Below are 24,291 nucleotides of genomic sequence, written 5' to 3'. Positions count from 1 at the left end.
ACTAGGTATTTAAGCCATCCCTTAACTGGGTGATCCCTAACAGGATCGATTCCTAACAAAACCTATTGCAAAGTCTTTAACAGGACTAGGCTCCTAATAGAGCAGACTTCAAAAGGGTTCAAAGAGTAGCTTGTGGGTATTCATCCCCACCGTGGTTTTTATCAATTGGGTTTCCATGTGAAAAATATGAGGAAAAATTAGAAGAACTAGCTAGAGTCATTCCCGGGTATGTGAAACTACATCATGATCCGAAGCAAATCATAGGAGATAAAGATGCAGGGATACTCACAAGAAGAAATTTGAAAGAAAAATCTTGCATGATTTCTGAATTGGAGCACAAGACTTCTAGAGAAGCATTTACAGATGAAGACTAGATTAAGGCAATGGCAGAGGAGCTAGACCAAATAGAAAAGAATGCAACATGGTCCTTGGTACCTAGACTAGAACACAAGAATGTCATAGGTACCAAATGGGTCATCAGGAATAAGCTAAATGGAGAAGGCATAGTTGTAAGGAACAAGGCAAGACTTGTATGCAAAGGATATGCTCAGGAAGAGGGAGAAGACTATGGAGAAACCTTTTCTCATATGGCTAGACTGGAAGGTGTTTGAATGCTACATGCATTTGCACCATTCAAGGGATTTAAGGTTTATGAGATGGATGTAAAGTCTGCATTCTTGAATTGAATCCTGGAAGAGGAAGTGTACATTGAGCAACCTGATGGGTTTGCCTTATCAGAAGATAGTAACATGGTGTGTAGATTACACAAAGCCCTATATGGATTGAAACAAGCACCTAGGGCACGGTATGAATGGTTACACTCTCATCTTCTGAAGATAGGATTTCAAAGAACAAGTGAGGATAGCAACATGTACCTAAAAACTGAAGGTGATCAGATTCTGATCTCTGAAGTATTTGTAGATGACATAATCTTTGGAGGAGATGATAAAATGAGTCATGCTTTTGCAGATGAAATGAAGAAAGAGTTTTGAGATGTCTCTAATTGGAGAGATAAAGTTCTTCATTGGTTTACAAATTCAGCAAATGAAAGAGGGTATCTTTATTACCCCGTCCAAGTATGTCAAAGAGGTATTGAAGACCTTTGGCATGGAAGAGAGAAAACTAGTTGGTACACCGATGGTGACTGGCTGTAAACTGACTAAGGAAGATAATTCAATGTTGGTGAATGAGAAGGAGTACCCGTCAATGATCGGTGAGCTACACTATGTGGTACACATCAGACCAGATATTGCTTATGCAGTGGGCATAGTAGCTCGTTTTCAGAAAAGTCAAAGAGAATCCTACTTGGTAGCTGTCAAGCAGATTCTTAGATATCTAAAAGGAATAGTTGACTATGGATTGTGGTATCCATATAATAGTGAATTTAATCTCAAAGTATATACTGATGCCGATTGGACAGGTAATGTAGACAACTGGAAGAGCACAACCAGTGGAACATTCTTTCTTGGTGGAAGACTACTCTCCTAGACAAGCCAGAAGTAGAGTTGTACTTCTCAGTCTACTACTGAAGCAGAATGTGTGGCAGCATTTATGAAATGCACTCAAGCAATCTGGATGAAACATTTATTGGAAGGTTTCAAAGTACCTATATCTGAATTGGTGAGTATATTTTGTGACAATACTAGTGCAATAAATATTTCAAAGAATCCGGTATTGCATGCTAGAACTAAACACATTGAGCTCAAGTACCATTTCTTGAGAGAGAGGGTTTTAGAATAAGGAGGTTGTACTAGAATATGTTTCTAGTAAGGAGCAGCTAGCAGATATATTCACTAAACCCTTACCGAAGACTACATTTACCTATTTGAGAGCTGAATTAGGGGTTCTGCTCCTCATGAAGTCAACTAAAGTTGTGTGCTCCACATCACTCAGGTACTATAGTGCCAAATGTTTCAGGATTGATGTCTTGAAGGATGCTACTCCATAGGGGGAGCAACATAGTGGAGAATGGAAGCTTGTGCCTCCACTTTGGCATTGTTGTCAAAGGGGAAGAAGATATCTGATGATGCAGAATACATTGGTCTATGATTTTTACAGTTGCAATGCTACACTAAGTATTGCTATCAATGCCAAAGGGGGATATTGTTAGCATATAATGAACCGACATGTTGATATGATGATAATGTATGGTGTCATTGATGTCAATAAGTGCAAGTGAACCGGTATGCAAATTGGAAGATGTTGGTAAACTAGTATGAAGAGATGCAGTGAACTGGTGTCTAGGTTTCACTAAGTGTGACTACCGATTGGTAGTCTCAGCGCTAGGGTTTCCGGTTTGGCAATCTCGCTTGTGAGATGCAACCGATGACATCCTGTGATGAGTTAGCTAAGAGATGAAGATGAAATCATGATGCCATGTCTGCTTTGTGCATGTGAAGGATTTCCTTGAGGATCTTGCATGTGAAGATCAACTGCATTAAAATATCTACCTTGGGAATGAACATTCTTCTTAGCAGTATGAGAAGAAAACGTGATGAGTTAATGTGCCACCCTGTTAGCCCTATGCGCTATTCTATCCTATGCGCTACTCTAAACCTACAACGCACTACTTGATGAATCCTTGATGCTACCCTAGTTCACTAACACTGCGCACTAACTATTGTATCGTATGCGCTAAGCGATAGACCAAATGCGTTAACCATGAAAATTCGACACAAAAAAATTGAAAAAGTGACCAAAATCGACAAAACAAAAAGCAAAAGAAGCAAAATTTATATGACTTCTAGGTGGACCATACATGGCGGGCCTCCTATATTGACGAACACACTCGAATTAGTGCGAAGCATAGGGACCTGGCATCTTGTCACTCTCCAAATGTCAGTCTCACAAAAAGTCAAAAGGTGCAAATGATACAAATGAAATCACTTTTTACCTTCTTATAAGGTAAAAGTACATTAGGGTTAGTAGGTGGGGCATGTATTTTGCTTGTGCTCTCGCTTTTAACCATCATTATCGAGAGATGAATCAATTAGCACGCATAAAACACAGACAAAATTTTAAAATGCAATCAAATATACAATGATTATCAATTCAACCAAATTTTCAATTTTTTTTATTCATCTCCCGAGGCGGCATTATCAATACCATTTATCAAATCTGGGGCATGACATCGAGATCTCGACACACAACATCACACTGATGAAATTTTGGCAACACATCAGATTTTTCTTTGAGTTAACATGTGCACACACATCACTTCAAAGAGGGGCAAAGTGTAGACGTATAAAAATGACCACTTTCCTAAGTGAATATTTAATATTCATTTTATTCTCATTCCTTTATTTAATTAAATTAAATTTAATTAAAGCATTCACATTCATTTATTTGATTAAATAAGTTATTCAATTTATTTAATTAAATTAACTTGGGCCTTTCATATCATTTAATTGAATAAATCACTTTATTTATTTAAATCCCCCACTTGCATCTATTTTGTTGAAATAAAGCAATTTTATTTTAATTAAATTCTATTTTCCCCACCCACTTGCATTTTCCTACGTCTCCTACTTGCCTCTCTAAACCTCATTCTAGATTTTTCTAATCCCTTCTAAATTAGCCTAATCCATGTACTAAATATTGTCACATCCCTAAGCAAAGGGAAGTCACTTATCAAACACTCAGTCTTTGAAAACCATTAAAAGCTTTATGTCTTCAACAAGTTAACCTTGAAAGTCTTCCATACCATTAATGGTTAACTCACCCTTGTGGCATGGTCAAAGAATTTTTGCCTAACTCAACCTTCATCTAACCCAAGGGTCTCATCAAGCATTCATGGCTTTAACCTTGGTTATTTGTTTAACCTTTGCACAAGAGTTTATCCTTTTGATAAAAGCTTTATCCAATGGATAATCTTAACCTAACCTTAACCCTTACCCTTTAAGGTAACCATAAGGTTTTTTCAAGCATTTAATGCTTCTTACATCTCCTCTCAAGCAGTCTTATGTTGACAATTGTCACTATTTCATTGGTGAGAATTGTAAACATGGATTGATAACTTTCAATCCTAACCATTGATAGGATCATCCAATCTTGACCCATCATTGCCCTATTTTCCCTTTAAATAGAATCATTCTTCTATCTTTCTAGGATCCGAGTTTTATGCATCTACTCTATACTAATTTTTATCAAGCATTTTAGCCTCTCTTTGAATAGAAATAATCTAATAAGCATGTTAGGAGTATTTCCATTATCATAATAATCATATTAAGCTAGTGTATCATGTTAGGATAGTTCTTTTATTAATCCTTTCATCTTATCATCCTATACAGTAGTTTAATTCATATTTGTTAATATCATACACAGTTAGGATTGCATTAATGTTAGATTAATCAAAAATCCCTCATTCTGGTGATAGTCATCCCTAAGTCACTTTGCTCAGTGATTTAAGAGGAATAACATTGGCTTGAGGGGTTTTGTGAGATAGAGAACAATGGAACATCCCTTGGGAAGTTGAGCTATTCCATATAGCTCCATAACTTGCACCAAGAGTCCCATTGGTGTGTGGACTAGTCTTGAATTCATAATTTTTGTTTCATCGCACCATTTTTCCCGCATACAATAATCATATTATTGTTCAAAATAATAGAAACACTATTTAAATATTATCATGACATTATGACATTGAACATTTATTTTGAGGATTGTAAAATCATATTTTCATTTTTTAGTTAAGGTGCAATCAAAATTTCAAGAAAAAACTCGTTTTTGAATATTTAATTTATAATATAATTCTTTAAAATAATCTTTATCTTAGAATCTATTATTACTTTTTTAAAGTGTTTTATTTGAATTAAAAGTGAAATGTGAACTCATTTCAAAGTACTAACCTACCTTCTTAAAGAAAATAAAAAAAAAATCTTGAAAATATATAAGATAATGAACATTCTAATCATAATTGCTAGTTTTTTATTTTACTTGGTCTAATCTTATTTTTAGTATTTGTAATTTGTTTAAGGGTTACAATTACATTGCTTTAGAGGTAGGGCTAGGATTCATTTTCATTTAACGTTAGAGTTATGGTTGAATCCCATTGGCATATTAGTCAAATAGTAAAAACATAACCATTTTTCTGTAAAAACTTCTCGCAGCTCTCAATTTCAATGATTATTTGGGTGCCATGAATGGATATTCTTGTAAAATAATTGATAGATTAATAGACAGTTTTAGTATGTGTAGATTTCTGGATTTTGTTTTGCAACATTTAATAATAATAGATAACAATGTTTTGAAACCCCAAGTAAAAGAGGTAAACTGATCAGTATACAGTATTTTTTGTTCAATTCATATACGCGTATTAATGTGTTAATAAAATCTTTGTCTTTCTCTCTCAAACTCTCTTTGCTGCAAGCACCAGATTTTCTTGAAGATAGCCCAATTGTTTTGGTGTAAATGTCTCCACATCTTCACCCATAACACAACTACACAGAAGATTATTGTAATGAAACTCAATGTCTTTTTAATCTTATACCTTTTATTTACCCTAAAAATTTGTATGAATAAACATGTATATTACATGACTCTTTTTAACAAATACTTGAGTGTATAAACCTGGCTTCTAATCAAGTTTCAATGTACAGAACAAATCCATAGAATTGAGTAGAAACGAAAAAAAAATGAGCAAAATAGAAAAGAATCACATACCTTGTCTCAAAAGGACGTTGAAGCTGTGTAATCCACCCCTTCTCTCTCTGTTATTGGAATAGAGCACTGGAAAAGAAAATTCGATTAAAACAAAATCGCATACCTCTATTTCAAAAGCACAAGAACGTTGAAACTGTGTAATTGATTTCTAAATTTTTTTTTGGAAATGAGTAGTGCAGTACGGTTTCTACAATTTGTAATTATACAATCTGGTGAAACCGTCCAGTAACGGTCTTGCCTGAATTATATTATAAATTTATTATTTCTGGTTAATATTAATTGTTTGATCAAATTATATTGGTTTTGACAAATTTGCTGTGATTGTAAAAGCCTCTTGGTTTAATAACCATGAAAACAGTATGAAATCTGTAAAACAATATCACATACCTCTATCTCAGGTTGAAAACCAAATCTATTAATCTATCAATTATTTTACATTCTATATTAATTAATTATTATTTTAATCCTTAAATAATTGAAAACTAAATGTGATAAAAATAATTGAAAACTCCCAAATATTGACACATAAATTTGCTGGCATTGCATAGAAGCCTCTACTTAATAATCGTAGTCACAGTTTTCTCTTCACAATTAAAATAGCAATGTTAAAAAGAGCATTGACTGGGTATATTGAAACATGGCCTCTGTCATACAGTTCATTTCATCCACTAACATTTCATCCATAATTTAGTGATTATGGTTTGGAAAAGAGTTTTCTCCTGTATCCAAAAATAATTTGAGATTATCTGAATTAAATTTAGAGGAATACGCCCGTCTGCCGATAAGCTCAGATCCATACAGAGGTCTATAATCATATACAATTAAAAAAAATTATGCCAAATGTTAAAAATAGTATAAGAATATTTACTTTTTACAATGATTATTTTGGTTAGCTGATTATTATGATATATTTTGGTCAGAAATATATTCAAATCCATGTTAAAGTGTGTCCCGTGCTTCCAATTTATTAATTTCATAATGTAATAAAATAATAAGTATAACTAATTTATTGACTCTTAAATTGATGAGTCAAATCAAACAGTAATTTATGTTATTATTATGTTAAAAGGTAATGGGAAGAATTACATTGCATCAGCAAGAGCCAGGGCCAAAGCCAATTCTGTTGTTTACATTGTCGTAAGCCACTGTAATACCCTGTTGCTGGACATTCCCGATGATTTTCACAGCGTCATTTGGAGACTGTTGAAAGGGGAAACACACCACATCATTGGCAACTTGAAGCAGAGTTCCCACAGCGGGGACATCGAAATTGGCATTGCCTTTGAAATGAAGAGTAACGGTGGGGATTTTGACAGATGTTATGTTGGATAATTGGTAGCACGGTTTAAATTCTCCGAATGGCTTGGCGGGCTGAACAGCTGGCGCGTATGTCTTCATCTTTTCCTCGAAGGATGATCTCAAAGCATCGTACAGAGGTTTCACCAACTGGGTAGCCATTATTGCTGTGTCAATATAAGTTATTGTGGGCAGAGCACCAGGAACCTGCATGTTCACGCTTAAGCGTTGGCCTCCCACGCTGATACCTTCTAGTCCCAAGATGTATGCACTTGAAGCAAACTGTGGCTCTTTTTGCATGGGTGTGAAGACTTTAACAGAGGATGGAACTGAATACTTCCCTAAACTCAGCGATCCTGTTGCGCCCAGAGACAGGTAATTCGGAAGACAGTAGGAGAACTGCCCACCAGCCTTCTGGGAAACTAAGGAAAGGGGACCCCTGCCCAATCCTAAATGCCCGGATGTTGCATACTCCCTGCGTGGAGTGAAGCTATAGGCGCATCCCATGTGTAACTCGTTCAAGGTATTGTCACCCACCTGCAGAGTCTCTGTGATATAATCTCCCTCGGATCCTTGGGCGAGACCATTAGTGTCCCTGTAAGTGCAGGTATCCCAGTTGTCACACTTTGACTCAAAGTCCTTGGGATCAGATCCCAGGGGTGGACATTTCGAGAGCTTACAAGACACCGACCTATAGGAGGAGGATTGCTTTGGGACATACATGGGGAGCTTTGCATTGGAAGAACAATCCTTGCAGGGGTTGCACTGAATCCATGATAGGGAAATGAGCGTATCAATTCCCATCAGTTGTTTCTGAGCTGGTGTTCCAATGGAAACTGCTACAGTATATTCTGGACCCTGTAGTTCCCTCCCGGATGTAACGGGAGTGCTGAAGGCATTTGTCCCTAAAGGAGAGGATCTAGCATTATGGGTAAGGATGCGATTAACAAGGTGCTTATCCCTTTGAAGCCCTTGCGTCAGCACATCCCTCCAACTTGAATTGGAGGCTACATTGAGATGAGTAATGAGCAGATCTGCCCCTCCTCTTCCTATTTCTTGGAACGCCAGTGCCCCGCTTGGGCTTCTAGTCGAGGCATTAAAATTCCTCGCCTCTTCAATAAGAAATGTATTCATTCCAACCATGTAGTACTTTTCTTCTGTAGTTCCACATTCGCAGCTGGGAGAGCGGAGAAAACAAGAAAGGAGAAAGGAAAGTGCGAAGAGTAAAGCTTGCTTATTCATCGCCATCGCCTGCTAATACGGGATTGAATCGTGTGTAGCTAGTCTAGATTTTGCGGTTTAAATAGGCTGGGTGGCGACGACAATACATTCCTTAACATCACGTCTGGGTGATATTATTAAATATTGTCACCATCTTCAAATTTGATTCTGGTAAATTACATTTAATGCTCCACCAATGTTAAATGGAGGTGAAAGATCAAAATGATATTCTGTTCCAGTGATGATCTCAACCTCTATCATCTATTATATTCCTACGGGTGTCCTATGGCTGGGCTTTTTTGGGCATTTATTCTCGCCTATGGTTTTTATTTAATTGCCATATTTAACTGCTTTTTCCTGTATTACCTTACCCTAGCAGCTAGCTCTGCACAAGTACTTCATTTGGGGTCTCATTTTGGGAGCTCCAATTTATTTAGGATCTATTACTCTATATTTAGCTGCTTTTTCCTATTACTCTATTCTATATTATCAATATATGGGTTTTACCTCTTTTTCTTAAAAAAAAAAATTTTAAATGGAGGTGACCGCAAAAATAATTAATTGTGAAAAGCTTGTTACATTGGGATTGATCTCTAGCTAGATATACGTATTAAATATTGTATGAATGAGCTCTAGTGCTTTGTATTTATTAATATAAAATATTAATATTAAAATACTATAATTAATAAATAATTGCATGTAATATCTTAAATAGAATACATACAAAATTAATAAAAATGATGATTATATATAATATAATATTAATAATGTTAGTAATGTTGGTAATGTTATTTAATAATAAAAATTGTTCAAAGACAATATAATATGCATGTGTATTAATGATATTTTGTATTAAATATGTGTATGTGTATGTATATGTATATGTATATGTATATGTATATGTATATGTATATGTATATGTATATGTATATATATACATACATAAACACGTGTAGACACACACACACATATATATATATATATTCTTTTGATGTTATATATATATATATAATACTACTTTACATCTTATTTATATTTTTAATGGAATATAAAGAAAATAATTTAAATTAGTTTTTTTTTATATGCAACCATCCTTAATCTCATGTATCATTATTTCTTTACAAAAATATCATAAATGGAAGGAGATATACATAATCTTTTTATTGTACTAACTATAACTTAGAAGACCACATAGGGTCATCTATTCCTAAGCTTTGAGTCCACAAATAGTCTACTAAAAATAAAATGTGATATAGGTCATCTTATTGTTGTATAAAATACAAATTTTATCATAGTACTAAGATTACTTTTTGTGAATATAAACATAAAATTTAGATCTGAAAGATTTTCAATAAAGTTTTTTATCATTCAAGAAGAAAAAAACAAATTGATCTAACTACAATATCATACATGAGGACATCTTATGCATAAGGAAACCATGAACAAAATTTGAAAGATGACTCTAAGAAAAAACTAAAAGATGATATGGATTGCCTTCTACTTATTGGTCAAAAGTTTGTATTCTCATAATATAAAACATTATCATTTGTAGCATGGTCTACCTCTTGCAACTCTTTGTTGGATCCAACTACTCCTATCGAGAAGTGTTCTCCATAATTGAAATGAAACCTTAGACCTTTTTAGAAACAAAGGTCCTTTCCCAATGCTTCATTTGAGTATTGTTTGTTATTCTTTTTTGGGAATTTTAGATAACACTACATATATGGAACATTATTCTTTATTTAGAGGCCATTGCATTCCATATTTCACTTGGTTTTGATAATATTCATTGTTCCATCTTTTCATTAAATTAAGATCTTGTCATTGGCAACAATTAGAGATGAGGAATTATAATTATTCCAAGGCTAATTCTCATGAAAGGTGGTAATTCTTTAGCCATTCGGTAAAAAGGTGTAAAAATTCCCTAGGGAAGAAGGCATCAAATGACCAAACATCAAACCAAAATAATTGGAAGATCATATTAGTCTTGATAGAAGAAGTTAATATTTTATACCAAAAATAATTAAATTAAAAGATAAATCTCTAAATGTAGCAAAATTATAGGCATATATAGATGTATTCATGAAATAGTGGTACTTGTAGAAATTATTTATCATTGCAAATAATCTAAATACTTATATTTTTTTATAAATATGTAGTAGTATATTCATGAAATAATCATTATTAACTTTAGCAAAAATACATTGTAAATAGGAAGTACAACTGACCTCCTTTGTTCAAAAGAGATGAAGGATGACCAGCCTTCATATTTCTTATGAAGTATACCACCTAGAGATGAAATGGATGAACATCCTTCCAAGGTCATGTATGATGGCGATAGAATAGTGAAGAAACCCTTTTGCTCTTCCAAGCTTGATCAATTATGATGGGCAACCACCAAGATGAATTGAGAGATAGAAGGATGACCCGTCATCCATACTCCCACATTAAAATAACTACCAAGATTGAGATTGCAATTTATAAAAGTTCCAAATGAATTCCTAAGGAGATTATTATTTAACTATACTTTTGAATGACTATTGCCTTAATTTGATTTTATTCTAAATATTGTGTAGGTGACATCATGATTCCTACTAATGCTTAGTAAAAGTTATCTAGACATGATTTTATTTTAATTTCTATTAAAAAAAAATTTGTCGAAGAACTACATGAGGAATTCTACAATAAAGGGCATTTCAATTAGTAAATTTATACTCTTTAATTTATTACATTTCTTTTTTTTAATTAGAATTTTGTTTCGAGAGAAAAAATTATGAATACCCTAAAATTTGACATTGAACCCTTTCAATGAGAAGTGTGAATGATGGGAAAATGTAAATCAAAATAATAGACACATTGTTGGTGTAAGTAAGATAAACGGGATTTACAGGGACCCAAAACCCAAATCCAAACAAAAAATTAAGAAAAATGAAATAGTCGATAACCAGCTCAAAACCAACAGCAAAACATGAAAATAGGGTAGAGCCCACACAGTACAACAACCAACAAAAAACCTAAACAAATAACAACACAAAAAGAGAAAACTAAACCAGAGAGTGAAAAAGCTCAGAGTTTTTTTGGATCATATTCTTGTTGATATCCTTGATCTTTTCCATGATAAATCTCCTTGTACTCCTCTTTTGATTCTTGCTCCTTGTTTTGGTAAAGGGCCCCATAGTAAACTGTGATCCTACTCCTTGTGAGCTTAGTTCCTGAATTTTCTTCTTTTGTTTAGCATCTGATAATGAGACACTGGAGATGGGATGGGTTCTATGGATAGCCATCATCCCATTGACCTTTCTAACACCCTCAATGCTATTTCTCATGGCTTCCTTGCTAATCTCAACCAATTTCCTCAGGTTTCACTTAATCTCCTCCAAGTTCTTTTCCAATTGCCTTATCCTAGACTCATGATCCTTTTTCATGACTTCAACATCTTCAGTAAGCTTATGGGTCATTTGAAGAAGTGTATCAATTTTGTTTGGCATGGGATTTTCAGTGAAGGTATCAATAATGCCCTTAATGCTTTCCTTCAACATGTTAATTTCATTGCTAACCCAGAGAAAGCATATTTTCCTGGCTATTGGTAGAATTTATCAAAATCACCTCAAAGTCCATGTCTTTTTTCGTATCTTATGGGTCCACCTGGTCAACGTTGAGGGTGATGTCAAGTTTAATTCCTTCCTCTCCCCTTTCCTTAGCTTCCCTTGTTTTTCCTAATTTTGACTTTTCTGAATTCTGCAGGCCCAAACCCTATGATTTGGGGGTAGGAGTTTTAAATTTACTGGCAACCAATCTAAGGTGTTTGTTTCTTTTGTTGCTGCTGGTGTCAACTTTGATATTTTGTGGGCAGGCCTCTTCCTCAAAGGGACAATAGTCTGGGTCCTCTGATTCGTTGAGGTCCTGCCAATGCATAACTATACCAACCCCATCATCCTCAATCTCAGTATCAGACACAACTTGTACGTTAGGGTTGGTCGACGATTTGGGGGTTTTCACTATAGGGGAGAGTTAAACCTAATGGTCTTTAACATATTCCATAATAATCATTATTAAACCCTTGTGCAAAACAGGGTTGTCACTATTCTTGCCATGATTCACTAAACAATGTTCCTATGATGAAAGAAAATTAAAGGGCAACGAGATTATTGTATCATGCCTAAAGTGGTTCAAGATCATAAAGTGATAAGAAAATATACTAGCAAAGTGGTCATCTAGGGTTATGTATCTCAATACAAATTTATCCTTGTCCACCCAAAGCAATAGCAAATTCTCCTATTATAGCCTCCATCCATCATTTTTTCGCACCTTGGTTCTTTCGCTTTTCTTGTCAAAAAACACTGAGAGGGCTTCCTCGCTACTTTTCTCTCCCTGTAGAACTTCTTGCCAACCATTTGCAAACCTATGATCTCAGCAATGAATGTGGTGTAGGAGCACCTTGTTCAAAGGCTTTAAGAGGAGGCTAAATCAAGTGTTGAAGATGATTAAGCATGTAGAAGTCCATCAAGGTGTTGAAGACTCCATTTTAATGTCTTTAGCTTGATTTCATGTAATTTGTAACCTTGGTGTAAAAGTTGTCATATGGGTTAATTATGGTATGAGGTTGAGAAAGGGCATGGTCTAATTCATGGTTGTAAGACTTATTAAGGTCATTTCAATGTATTTGGCATGAGGTATGAGTCATTTAGTGGAAAATCACAAAATATTTCTAAGTTGTCTTAACAACTTTTTAAAATATGCATAATCAAGGGAACACCAACGATCATAGTTGGTCGTAGAAGGTATTTAGGAGGTCTTCATCAGTTTTGGGATTCAAGACATCTATATAATTACTTTTAACTCAAACCAAAGGGAGAGGAGAGAAATAGAAAGCATATTCATTTCATATTTGAGTTATTTTCAACTCTAATTTTGTGGTTTTAGAAGCATTCCTTGCTATTTCTAGGCTTGTAAAGTCTAGTACGGCTTGGAAACATTGTATTAATGATGAGTCAAGTTATAAATGAGTCTCTTCTTTCATTTGGTTCAAGTGGAATTTATTTTCATGAAGATTTGAGTAAGAGACCTTTTTTTTTTTTCAAAACCGTTTGTAACTGCCAGACCTTTGCCCTAGGTAACCAGTTTTAATAATATTGTCATAACCTTCGATTCAGCCATTGGATCGGCCTATAATTTGGATGAAAGTTTTGTATCTCTTAAATCTACAATCCACCAAGAGCGATTGGATTTGTGAGAAATATTTTAAAAGTTATTAATGATTGTACATGACTGTATTTTCTTGTTCCTTGGTATTGGACAATGTATTTTCAGTTCTTTGCATGCATACTCATGAATGCAGGTTATGTTATGCTATGGAAGGAACTTGGAGATATTATGGAAGATTTTTAAACCATCACACTAGGGTGGTATGGTGTTTGGAGAAAAAAAGAAGCCTAAATAAGACTGTTGCTGATGGTTTCCATACAAGTTGTCATGACAAGAAGTCTTGTTGCTACTACAAGGAATGAACTTCACGATTGCCATCCAAATGTGAATGACACCATGAATGATGCAAGGTTGTATTGTGAAGGAATGTGGTTATTATTAGTTTTTTTTGGTCACAAAGAGTTTAGTCCCATCAGGCACGTGTAATGGGCTTGTGTATTGTTGTCATAAGTTGAAGGATTTTTGTGTTTGATCTAATATATATCGTCAAGGCCCAAAGAAGTAGTGTATGTCATAGTCATGATAACCATGAGGGTATAAGTAGTGTTTTTTATATCTTGTTGAGGAAGTGGATTAAGAACGTTGAATGTGCTGGTCAATGTGAAATTGTTGCCTTGAAACTAGTTGTCTGGAGTTGTTTTTGACAAAAGTTGTGCCACTTATAGGTATGATACGTGGTTTTGATTTCATGCTCTACATGAAATTGGTATCAAAGCTCAGCAAAAGGTCTAGGATGAGCAAGTTTTTGGTATTTTGGTTTGCTAATGGTTGTGGTTGCAGATGAATATCCACTAGCTGCAAGTAGGTAGACATGAAGGTCTGTCATGGGGCCATAGGAGATGGTCCAAGGGGCCTGAGAAGGAGGTCTAGTGGGTTGCCAAAAGACCTGGGGAGAGAGGCAAGGAAAGGACTCCTAGGTGAGGCAAAGTAGTTGGTGAGTTTGGTGCAGCATTGAGGGTGGACTTATGTTTCGAGTAGCATTTTGAGGAACAACCAGTATGAACTCCATTGATGGGAGTTTTGATTGAAGTACAAGATAAAAAAAGAAGCAAATGCATCAAGAGAATCCAAAGAGACAAAGAGAAACAAAGAGGCAAAGTTGAAATAAAAAAATGATGATCATTTTTGGTCTAATTTTTCTTGCAGGTCGTATTCCTCATTTCCAAGAGACTTGGAAAGCTTTCAAGATCGGCAGTATGGTGTAGGAGCACCTTGTTCAGAGGCTTTAAGAGGAGGCTAAATCAAGTGTTGAATATGATTAAGCATGTGGAAGTCCATCAAGGTGTCGAAGACTCCATTTTCATGTGTTTAACTTGATTTCATGTAATTTGTAACCTTTGTGTAAAAGTTGTCATATGTGTTAATTATGGTATAAGGTCGAGAAAGGGAATGGTCTATTTCATGGTTGTAAGGTCTATTAAGGTAATTTCAATGTATTTGGCATAAGGTATGAGTCATTTAGTGGAAAATCACAAAATATTTCTAAGTTGTCAAAAAGTTGTCTTAACAACTTTTCAAAATATGCATAATCAAGGGAACTCCAATGATCATAGTTGGTTGTAGAGGGTAGTTAGGAGGTTTTAATCTATTTTGGGATTGAAAACATCTATATAATTCCTTATAACTCAAACAAAAGGGAGAGGAGAGAAATATAAAGCATTTTCATTTCATATTTCGGTTATTTTCTACTCTAATTTTGTTGTTTTAGAAGCATTCCTTGCTGTTTCTAGACCTTTACAGTCTAGTACGACCTAGAAACATTGTATTAATGATGCATTAACTTATAAATGAATATCTTCTTTCATGTGGTTCAAGTGGAATTTATTTTCATGAAGAATTGAGTAAGCTACATTATTGTTTTTTCAAAACCATTTGTAACGGTCAAACCTCTGCCCTAGGTAAATAGTTTTAGTAATATTGTCATAACTTTCGATTCAGTCGTTGGATCGGGCTATAATTTGGACAAAGGTTTTTTAGCTCTTAAATATACAATCCAACTAGAGCGATTCTCTCTATGAGAAATATTTAAAAATTTATTAATTACTATACATGACTGTATTTTCTTGTTCCTTGGTATTGGACAGTGTAGTTTCAGTTCTTTGCATGCTCACTCATGAATGCAGGTTATGTATGGCTATGGAAGGAACTTGGAGATATTATGGAAGATTTTTAAACCATCACACTATGGTGGTATGGTGTTTGGAGAAAATAAGAAGCCTAAATAAGACTGTTGTTGATGGTTTTCATACAATTTGTCATGACAAGAAGTCTTGTTGCTACTACAGGGAATGAACTTTGTGGTTGCCATCCAGATATGAATGACACCATTAATGGTGCAAGGTTGTATTGTGAAGGAGTGTGGTTATTAGTAGTTGTTGTTTTTTGTCATAAAGAGTTTAGTCCTATCAAGCATGTGTAATGGGCTTGTGTATTGTTGTCATAAGTTGAAGGAATTTTGTGCTTGATCTAATATATATTGTCAAGACCCAAAGAAGCAGTGTATGTCTTAGTCATGATAACCATGAGGGTATAAGTAGTATTGTGTGTATCTTTTTGAGGAAGTGGATTAAGAAACTTGATCGTGTTGGTCAATGTGAAATTGTTGCCTTGAAACAAGTTGTCTGGAGTTGTTTTTGACAAAAGTTGTGCCACTTATAGGTATGGTAGGTGGTTTTGACTTCATGCTCTGCATCAAATTGGTATCAGAGCTTAGCAAAAGGTTTGGGTTGAGCAAGTGATTGGTATTTTGGTTTACTAATGATTGTGTTTGTAGATGTATATCCACTAGCTGCAAGTAGGTAGACATGAAGGTATGTCATGGGGCCATAGGAGATGGTCCAAGGGGCCTAAGAAGGAGGTCCAGTGGGTTGCCAAAAGACCTAGAGATAGAGGCAAGCAAAGGACTCCTAGGTGAGGCAAAGTAGTTGGTGAGTTTGGTGCAGTATTGAGGGTGGACTTATATTTGGAGCAGCATCTTGAGGAGCATCCAATATGAATTCCATTGATGGGAGTTTTGATTAAAGTAGAATCCAAAGAGACAAAGAGAAACAAAGAGGGAAAGTTCAAATAAAAAAATGATGATCTCTTTTGGTTTAATTTTTCTTGCAGGTCGTATTCCTCATTTCCAAGAGACTTGGAAAGCTTTCAAGGTCGGCAGTATGGTGTAGGAGCACCTTGTTCAGAGGCTTTAAGAGGAGGCTAAATCAAGCGTTGAATACGATTAAGCATGTAGAAGTCTATCAAGGTATTGAAGACTCCATTTTAATGTTTTTAACTTGATTTCATGTAATTTGTAACCTTGGTGTAAAAGTTGTCATATGGGTTAATTATGGTATAAGGTCGATAAAGGGAAAGGTCTATTTCATGGTTGTAAGGCCTGTTAACGTAATTTCAATGTATTTGGCATAAGGTATGAGTCATTTAGTGGAAAATCACAAAATATCTCTAAGTTGTCAAAAAGTTGTCTTAACAACTTTTTAAAATATGCATAATCAAGGAAACACCAACGATCATAGTTGGTTGTAGAAGGAAGTTAGGAGGTCTTGATCAATTTTTGGATTGAAAACATCTATATAATTTCTTATAACTCGAACCAAAGGGAGAGGAAAGCAATAGAAAGAATTTTCATTTCATATTTGAGTTATTTTCAACTCTAATTTGGTGGTTTTAGAAGCATTCCTTGCTGTTCCCAGGCCTATACAGTCTAGTACGACCTAGAAACATTGTAATAATGATGATTTAAGTTATAAATTATTCTCTTACTTCATTTGGTTCAAGTGGAATTTATTTTCATGAAGATTTGAGTAAGCTACATTATTTTTTTTCAAAACCGTTTGTAATGGCCAGACCTCTACCCTAGGTAACCAGTTTTAGTAATATCGTCATAACTTCTGATTCAGCCATTGGATCAGGCTATAATTTGGATAAACATTTTTTTATCTCTTACATATACAATCCAACCAGAGTGATTGGCTTAGTGATAAATATTTAAATAGTTATTATTGACTCTACATGATTGTATTTTCTTGTTCCTTGGTATTGGACAACGTACTTTCAGTTCCTTGCATGCATACCCATGAATGCAGGTTATGTATGGCTATGGAAATAACTTGGAGATATTATGGAATATTTTTAAACCATCACACTATGGTGGTATGGTGTTTGGAGAGAAAAAAAAACCTAAATAGGACTATTGTTGAGTGTTTCCATACAAGTTGTCATCACAAGAAGTCCTGTTGCTACTACAGGGAATGAACTTTGTGATTGTGATCCAAATGTGAATGACACCATGAATGGTGCAAGGTTGTATTGTGAAGGAATATGGTTATTAGTAGTTGTTGTTTTTTGTCACAAAGAGTTTAGTCTCATCAAGCATGTGTAATGGGCTTGTGTATTATTGTCATAAGTTGAAGGATTTTTGTGTTTGATCTAATATATATTGTCAATACCCAAAGAATCAGTGTATGTCTTAGTCATGATAACCATGAGGGTATAAGTAGTGTTTTATGCATCCTATTGAGGAAGTAGATTAAGAACCTTGAATGTGCTGGTCAATATGAAATTGTTGCCTTGAAACAAGTTGTCTGGAGTTGTTTTTGACAAAACTTGTGCCACTTATAGGTATGATAGGTGGTTTTGATTTCATGCTCTGCATCAAATTGGTATCAGAGCTTAGCAAAAGGTCTGGGCTGAGCATGTGATTTGTATTCTGGTTTGCTAATGGTTGTGGTTGCAGATGCATATCCACTACCTGCAAGTAGGCAAACATGAAGGTCTACCGTGGGGCCATAGGAGATGGTCCAAGGTTCCTAAGAAGGAGGTCCAGTGGGTTGCCAAAAGAACTGGGGAGAGAGGCAAGGAAAAGACTCCTAGGTGAGGCAAAGTAGTTGGTGAGTTTGGTGCAGCATTGAGGGTGGACTTATATTTGGAGCAACATCTTGAGGAGCAGCCAATATGAACTCCATTGATGGGAGTTTTGATTTAAGTAGTAGACCAAAAAAGAAGCAAAGGTATCAAGAGAATCCAAAGAGACAAAGAGAAACAAAGAGGCAAAGTTGAAATAAAAAAATGATGATCTTTTTTGGCCTAATTTTTCTTTCAGGTCGTATTCCTCATTTCCAAGAGACTTGGAAAGCTTGCAAGGTCAGCAATATGGTGTAGGAGCACCTTGTTCAGAGGCTTTAAGAGGAGGATTAATCAAGTGTTGAATATGATTAAGCATGTAGAAGTCCATCAAGGTGTTGAAGACTCCATTTTAATCTGTTTAACTTGATTTCATGTAATTTGTAACCTTGGTGTAAAAGTTGTCATATGTGTTAATTATGGTATAAGGTCAAGAAAGGGAATGGTCTATTTCATGGTTGTAAGGCCTATTAAGGTAATTTCAATGTATTTTTCATAAGGTATGAGGCATTTCGTTGAAAATCACAAAATATTTCTAAGTTGTCAAAAAGTTGTCTTAAAAACTTTTTAAAATATGCATAATCAAGGGAACACCAATGATCATAGTTGGTTGTAGAAGGTAGTTAGGAGGTCTTAATCAATTTTGGGATGGAAAACATCTATATAATTCCTTGTAACTCAAACCCAAGAGAGAGGAGAGCAATAGAAAGTATTTTCATTTCATATTTGAGTTTTTTTGAACTCTAATTTTGTGGTTTTAGAAGGTTTCCTTGTTGTTTCCAGGCCTGTACAATCTAGTACGGCTTGGAAACATTGTATTAATGATAAGTTAAGTTATAAATGATTCTCTTCTTTCATTTGGTTCAAGTGGAATTTCTTTTCATGAAGATTTGAGTAAGCTACATTGTTTTTTTTAAAACCGTTTGTAAGGGCTAGACCTCTACCCTAGGTGACCAGTTTTAGTAATATCATCATAACTTTTGATTCAGCCATTGGATCGAGCTATAATTTGGACAAAAGTTTTATATCTCTTAAATATAAAATTCAACCAGAGCGATTGGCATTGTGAAAGTATTTAAAAAGTTATTATGACTGCACTTGACTATATTTTCTTGTTCCTTGGTATTCGACAGTGTACTTTCAATTCTGTTCATGCATACTCATGAATGCAGGTTATGCATGGCTACGGAAGGAAATTGGAGATATTATGGAAGATTTTTAAACCATTACACTATGGTGGTATGGTGTTTGGATAAAACAAGAAGCCCAAATAAGACTGTTGCTGATGGTTTCTATACAAGTTGTCATGACAAGAAGTCTTGTTGCTACTACATGGAATGAACTTTGTGATTGCCATCCAAATTTGAATGACACCATGAATGGTGCAAGGTTGTATTGTGAAGGAATGTGGTTATTAGTAGTTGTTGTTTTTTGTTACAAAGAGTTTAGTCCCATCAAGCATGTGTAATAGGCTTGAGTATTGCTGTCATAAGTTGAAGGATTTTTGTGTTTGATCTAATATATATTGTCAAGACACAAAGAAGCAATCTTGTCTTAGTGAAGAGTGTACAAGAAGACTCGCCATCAAGTGTACATGGAGCATCTTATCAAGTGGAAAGATAAACCACTTTCAGAAGCCACTTGGATATATAAATCTGATTTCTCTAATTCTGGAATTCCTTCTTCTTTTCTGCCTCAAAGAGTCACATGACTTCTTTGTCTTTGGGGGAGTATGGTGCAGGAGCACCTAGTCATGCTTTACTCTCCATTTTTAGTATTTTCATGCTTAAGTGTTTTTAATTATTGTAATAGGATTTGAATGTATTCATAGGTTGTGTTTAATAATTTTATGAGTGTTTGATCTCATTTTGTGCTTGAGAGATCAATTTTTGCTTCTTAGGGCTTGAATTGTCAGTTTTGCGCTTCTAGGCCTAAAAGGGTTAAAAAGTGGAAAAAAGCCTTATAGGATTAGGAAAGCTTTGGAAAGCATTGAAAAATGTTTAGAAATTTTTTTTAATCATTTCTAGGTGATTTTGGAAGGTTGGTTGTGTTAGGTTTCTCAAATTACCATTTGGAGCAACAAAAGTTGTTATTTTGCTTGTAAAAGTTGTCATTTTAGACACTTTTTTCGTAAAAATAAGACAAAAATGCCTTATGTCCGTACAGGACTTGATAACTATCTCTCCAAATACTATATATACACCTCCCTCTTCTTGGTATAGGGTTAGATTTTGTACTTTCTATCAAAATCAATTGCAAGAGAAAGCATTTTCTGGCATTTTCTCATGTTTTGACTCCATTTTGGACAGCAGTCTGTACTTTAACTCATTATTTTCATTTTGTACCTTTTGGAAAGTGATGTTAATTTATATTCAAATCTTTCCATGTAATTATATTGTAGGTTTTGTGTTTGGAAGTTGGTTGGGCAAAAATAGTTTCACTTTTGCTCTTTGGTTGCCCTGCCAAGGGTTTGGGCCTAAAAAATACTCAACTTATCTAAATCAAGGTTTGGGCTCCCATGGATGGAATTAGAAACATTTTATGGCACATGTATAGTTTAAATATTTCCCATTTTGGCCAGGGTTGTGATAAAGAAGAGTTTTTGAGCATATGCTAAGCAAATTAAAAATGGATTTGGCTAGCAATGTGAGTAAGACCAAACTAGTTTTTGCTCAACACCAATTTGAGTAAGAAAACTTGAGGCAAAGGACTGCACTATAATTCAAGGGGTTTTGGATTCATTTGTAGTTCCAAACAATTTACATTTTATCTTTCAAGTGTGCGTTAATTCTAGCTGGCAGCAAGCATGCATTTACCAAATTCATGATAGTCAAAATTGGTCTAGGTGCAGAGATGATAACTATTTATTGCACCGTTGGATATTTATGAGTTTTGGATATGTTTCTCTTAATCAAGTTTTATAAAATTCCACTTAAGTGATTGGACTATTATTTTCGGGGTTGGAAGTTATTAATGTCCAAGTGTGTTGAAGTAGTGGCTGGCAGCAAGTGCCCAGTTTTGGGAAATTAATGCATTTGTGAATTCAAGTTTGCTTTATGAACACTTTCATGATTTGGAATCTTTTAACAGGGATAAAAAATATTATTGGAGGTTTATATATGCATTGATGAAGTTTTCTTTGGTTATCTAACCCTTTCAAAGTGCATCAAAACAATCAATTTGATAGTGACAGTGCATTTAACAACCATTTTTCAGTTTGTATGGAAAGTGTTTGTTATAATGTCATGCAGGGAAGCATTGAAGAAGTGTTCTAAATGATGTGGAAGAATTTATACAAGATTTCAGAAGATTGGTGTGGGATTTAGAAGAGACTTCCTTTGTTTCATGTGCAAAACCCTCTTTTAACCCTCTTTTCTTGCCTAAAAATGTGGACAACAATTAAACCACCTTCTCAGGAGCCAAGACCATAAAAATCGTTGAGCTTGGACCTTTTTGACATCATCCAAGGTAGGTTTCATGATGGTGGTGATCATCATTTTCCTATGCAAGCAAAATTCACCCAATTAGGCCTCCATGGGCTAGTAGCCATTTAGCCTTGTTTTCACTAAAAGTTGAAACCAATCTTCCCAAGGGTGTAAGAACCTTCCAAACTTGTGAAAAGAAGTTTAAAGATACACAATGCACATATTCCAATCAATTTTGACAATTAAGACATAATTTTGGAGTTTGGACCTATGGTGGAGGAATTGAGTAACTTGACAAAGCAAACTAGAACAATGTTGCATAACACACAATAGGGTGATTGTTTGAGGAGTAGTGTGGGTGTTGGGGTTTGATGTTGCCAAACACTAATTGAAAACATAAGAAAAGTATATCCTTGGGCCCACTTCTTAAATTAGACCAATTCAGGCTGATTGAGTAACTTCTCACTCAATCTCCCTATCAGAATGCCTCGTCAATTCTGAATTCAGCCCCAAAAGCTATAAGGATGCCTTTGTGATAGGAATTAATAAACTCTTCTATTATTTTTTGGCCTTGGCCATGAATTTTCTTGAGATAGGGCACAAGAACACCATCTGTAATCTCCATCCACAATTTCCTATTCTTTTCGTATTTATCATAGGAAGTAGGTTCCATCCTATTTTTATCTCCCCCAATGAAAATTCTTCCTCTACAAATTTGGATATAGCCACCAAACTAGAACCAAGAGGTAAAAAGCCAGATGGTGAAGAAAACTCTAGAAACCCTGGTATTGAATCTTGGCCACAAATCCCACAAAAGGCTTTTACATACTTGGTAAACTGTCATTATTAAAATGACATAATTAAAAAAGATTATCGACGTTCTTTCTTGTCAGTTCACATAGGTGAATGGGGAAATTTTATTCCACCACCTTGTGTTGGCATATGCCACACTTAGGTTTGCCACATAGTCAGCCAACATATTACCTTGACAATATTGTAATACCCTAAAAATGGTCATCTAAACTATGATCCCCTAATCTCGACAACATCACCAAGGTCCTAACCAAAGATAATTAAAATAAATTTTGAGCACACAATTAATTTCTAAAATCATCAATGTTACATGGCAAATTAATCAACCAATATTAATTAAATATTTATTTAATTAATTTATCATTTCAAGAATATCATTTTAAACAATTATCCTATTTATTTTATTGAATATCCTAGCATATTTAATGAAATAAATCAATTTTCCATTAAATCATGAGAAAAAGGAATTAATTGACAAAAAAGAATTAAAATTTGAGAAAAGAAATCATTTTGAGGTAATCTTGAAAAACAAATTAAAAATTGATAAATAATCTCAAAGAAAGCAATTAAAACAATTAAATATTAAAATTGAATGAAATAGAGAATAAATCAGTTTTTTTTTTTCTAATTTTATCTTAAGTTTGGTTCAATTTCCTTTAAAATTGAGAAAAGCAACCAATCACATCAATTCACCTGGATTGTGCTTCCTCTTGATAAATCTTGATTGCTCATCATCATTTGATCTCAGCCATTGGTTTCTTTCTGAATTTTCTATAAATTCAGGCCCTCATGTCCTATTAAAAAATCCTCGATAATATATTGTTATTATGTTGTTTTTGCTTTAGGTTCATTGATAATTTGTATTGAGATATTGCGTATTAGTTATTTCATATTGCTTAAATCATTTAGCTTAAATATTCATGTATTGCTTAAATCATGTTAGAGTAATTTGGCATATCTAGCTTAAATCTTGCATCCATTTAGCTTATATTCATGCTCATATAGATTTGAAAATCCTTCATTTAGGTGTTGTCTAGTCACTAGATAACTTAGCAATCTGAGAGCAATCTAAACTCGCATCTACTAGAAGGAAATGGGTTGCTTTGTAATGATTTATTATTCATTGATTATTGATTTACTAACCATGCATCTAATGACTTAATTGAAGTGTTGTGTATTTCAGATACAGATACAAGTCCACTTTTCACACATATTTTTGGTGCCCACGGTGGGGCACGAAATTCAATACTTCACCTCAAAATCACTTTATTTTTTATCCTACAGGTCTCGTTCATACAACCTCTATGAAATATCGTACGAGTGTATATCCTGCATCGTATGACATTTTGTCAAGGTCTCTATTTTGTCGTACGAATCAAAAAATGGGCTCGTATGAATTTCTGCTTTGAATATCTTATTCTATACTTTGTCATTCTATGCTCAGTTCTAACTTGTACCAGCAATTGCTTTTGTCGTTTGCTTCTGTGAGAATTTTTGTATGATTCTGTATTCTGTTGGGTTAAAAAAAATAAGTTTCATTCTTCAGATTTTCTATTCAATTTTGATTACACTGACGCTAACCCTAGCTGTTTATCTATTTATCTAAAGAATTTTTACAACTAAACCAGTTTCTTGCAAAATGCTTGTCAAAGAATAAAAACAACATGACTATTGCTTCGTTGTTTTTGTAGGTTGCCTACAGAAAATTGACCAAACATCATGTATTCTTTAAATTCATTTTTAGGCACCTAAATTGTTATCTGGTTAA

The 24,291-nt window shown here is 34.4% G+C and overlaps 1 protein-coding gene across 1 annotated transcript; it reads right to left on the bottom strand.

The window, feature by feature from the left end:
• Window positions 1–6,753: 6,753 nt before the first annotated feature.
• Window positions 6,754–8,205, bottom strand: LOC131059685 (aspartyl protease family protein 2-like). The gene has a single exon (XM_057992708.2). The coding sequence runs from the start codon at window positions 8,203–8,205 to the stop codon at window positions 6,754–6,756; it is 1,452 nt and encodes a 483-aa protein (XP_057848691.2).
• Window positions 8,206–24,291: the final 16,086 nt, after the last annotated feature.

This window comes from Cryptomeria japonica, chromosome 7, assembly GCF_030272615.1.
Source record: "Cryptomeria japonica chromosome 7, Sugi_1.0, whole genome shotgun sequence".
In the NCBI taxonomy this organism is placed as follows: domain Eukaryota; kingdom Viridiplantae; phylum Streptophyta; class Pinopsida; order Cupressales; family Cupressaceae; genus Cryptomeria; species Cryptomeria japonica.
The sequence above is the reverse complement of the archived record's forward strand: the minus strand, read 5'-3'. Positions and strand labels throughout refer to the sequence as shown.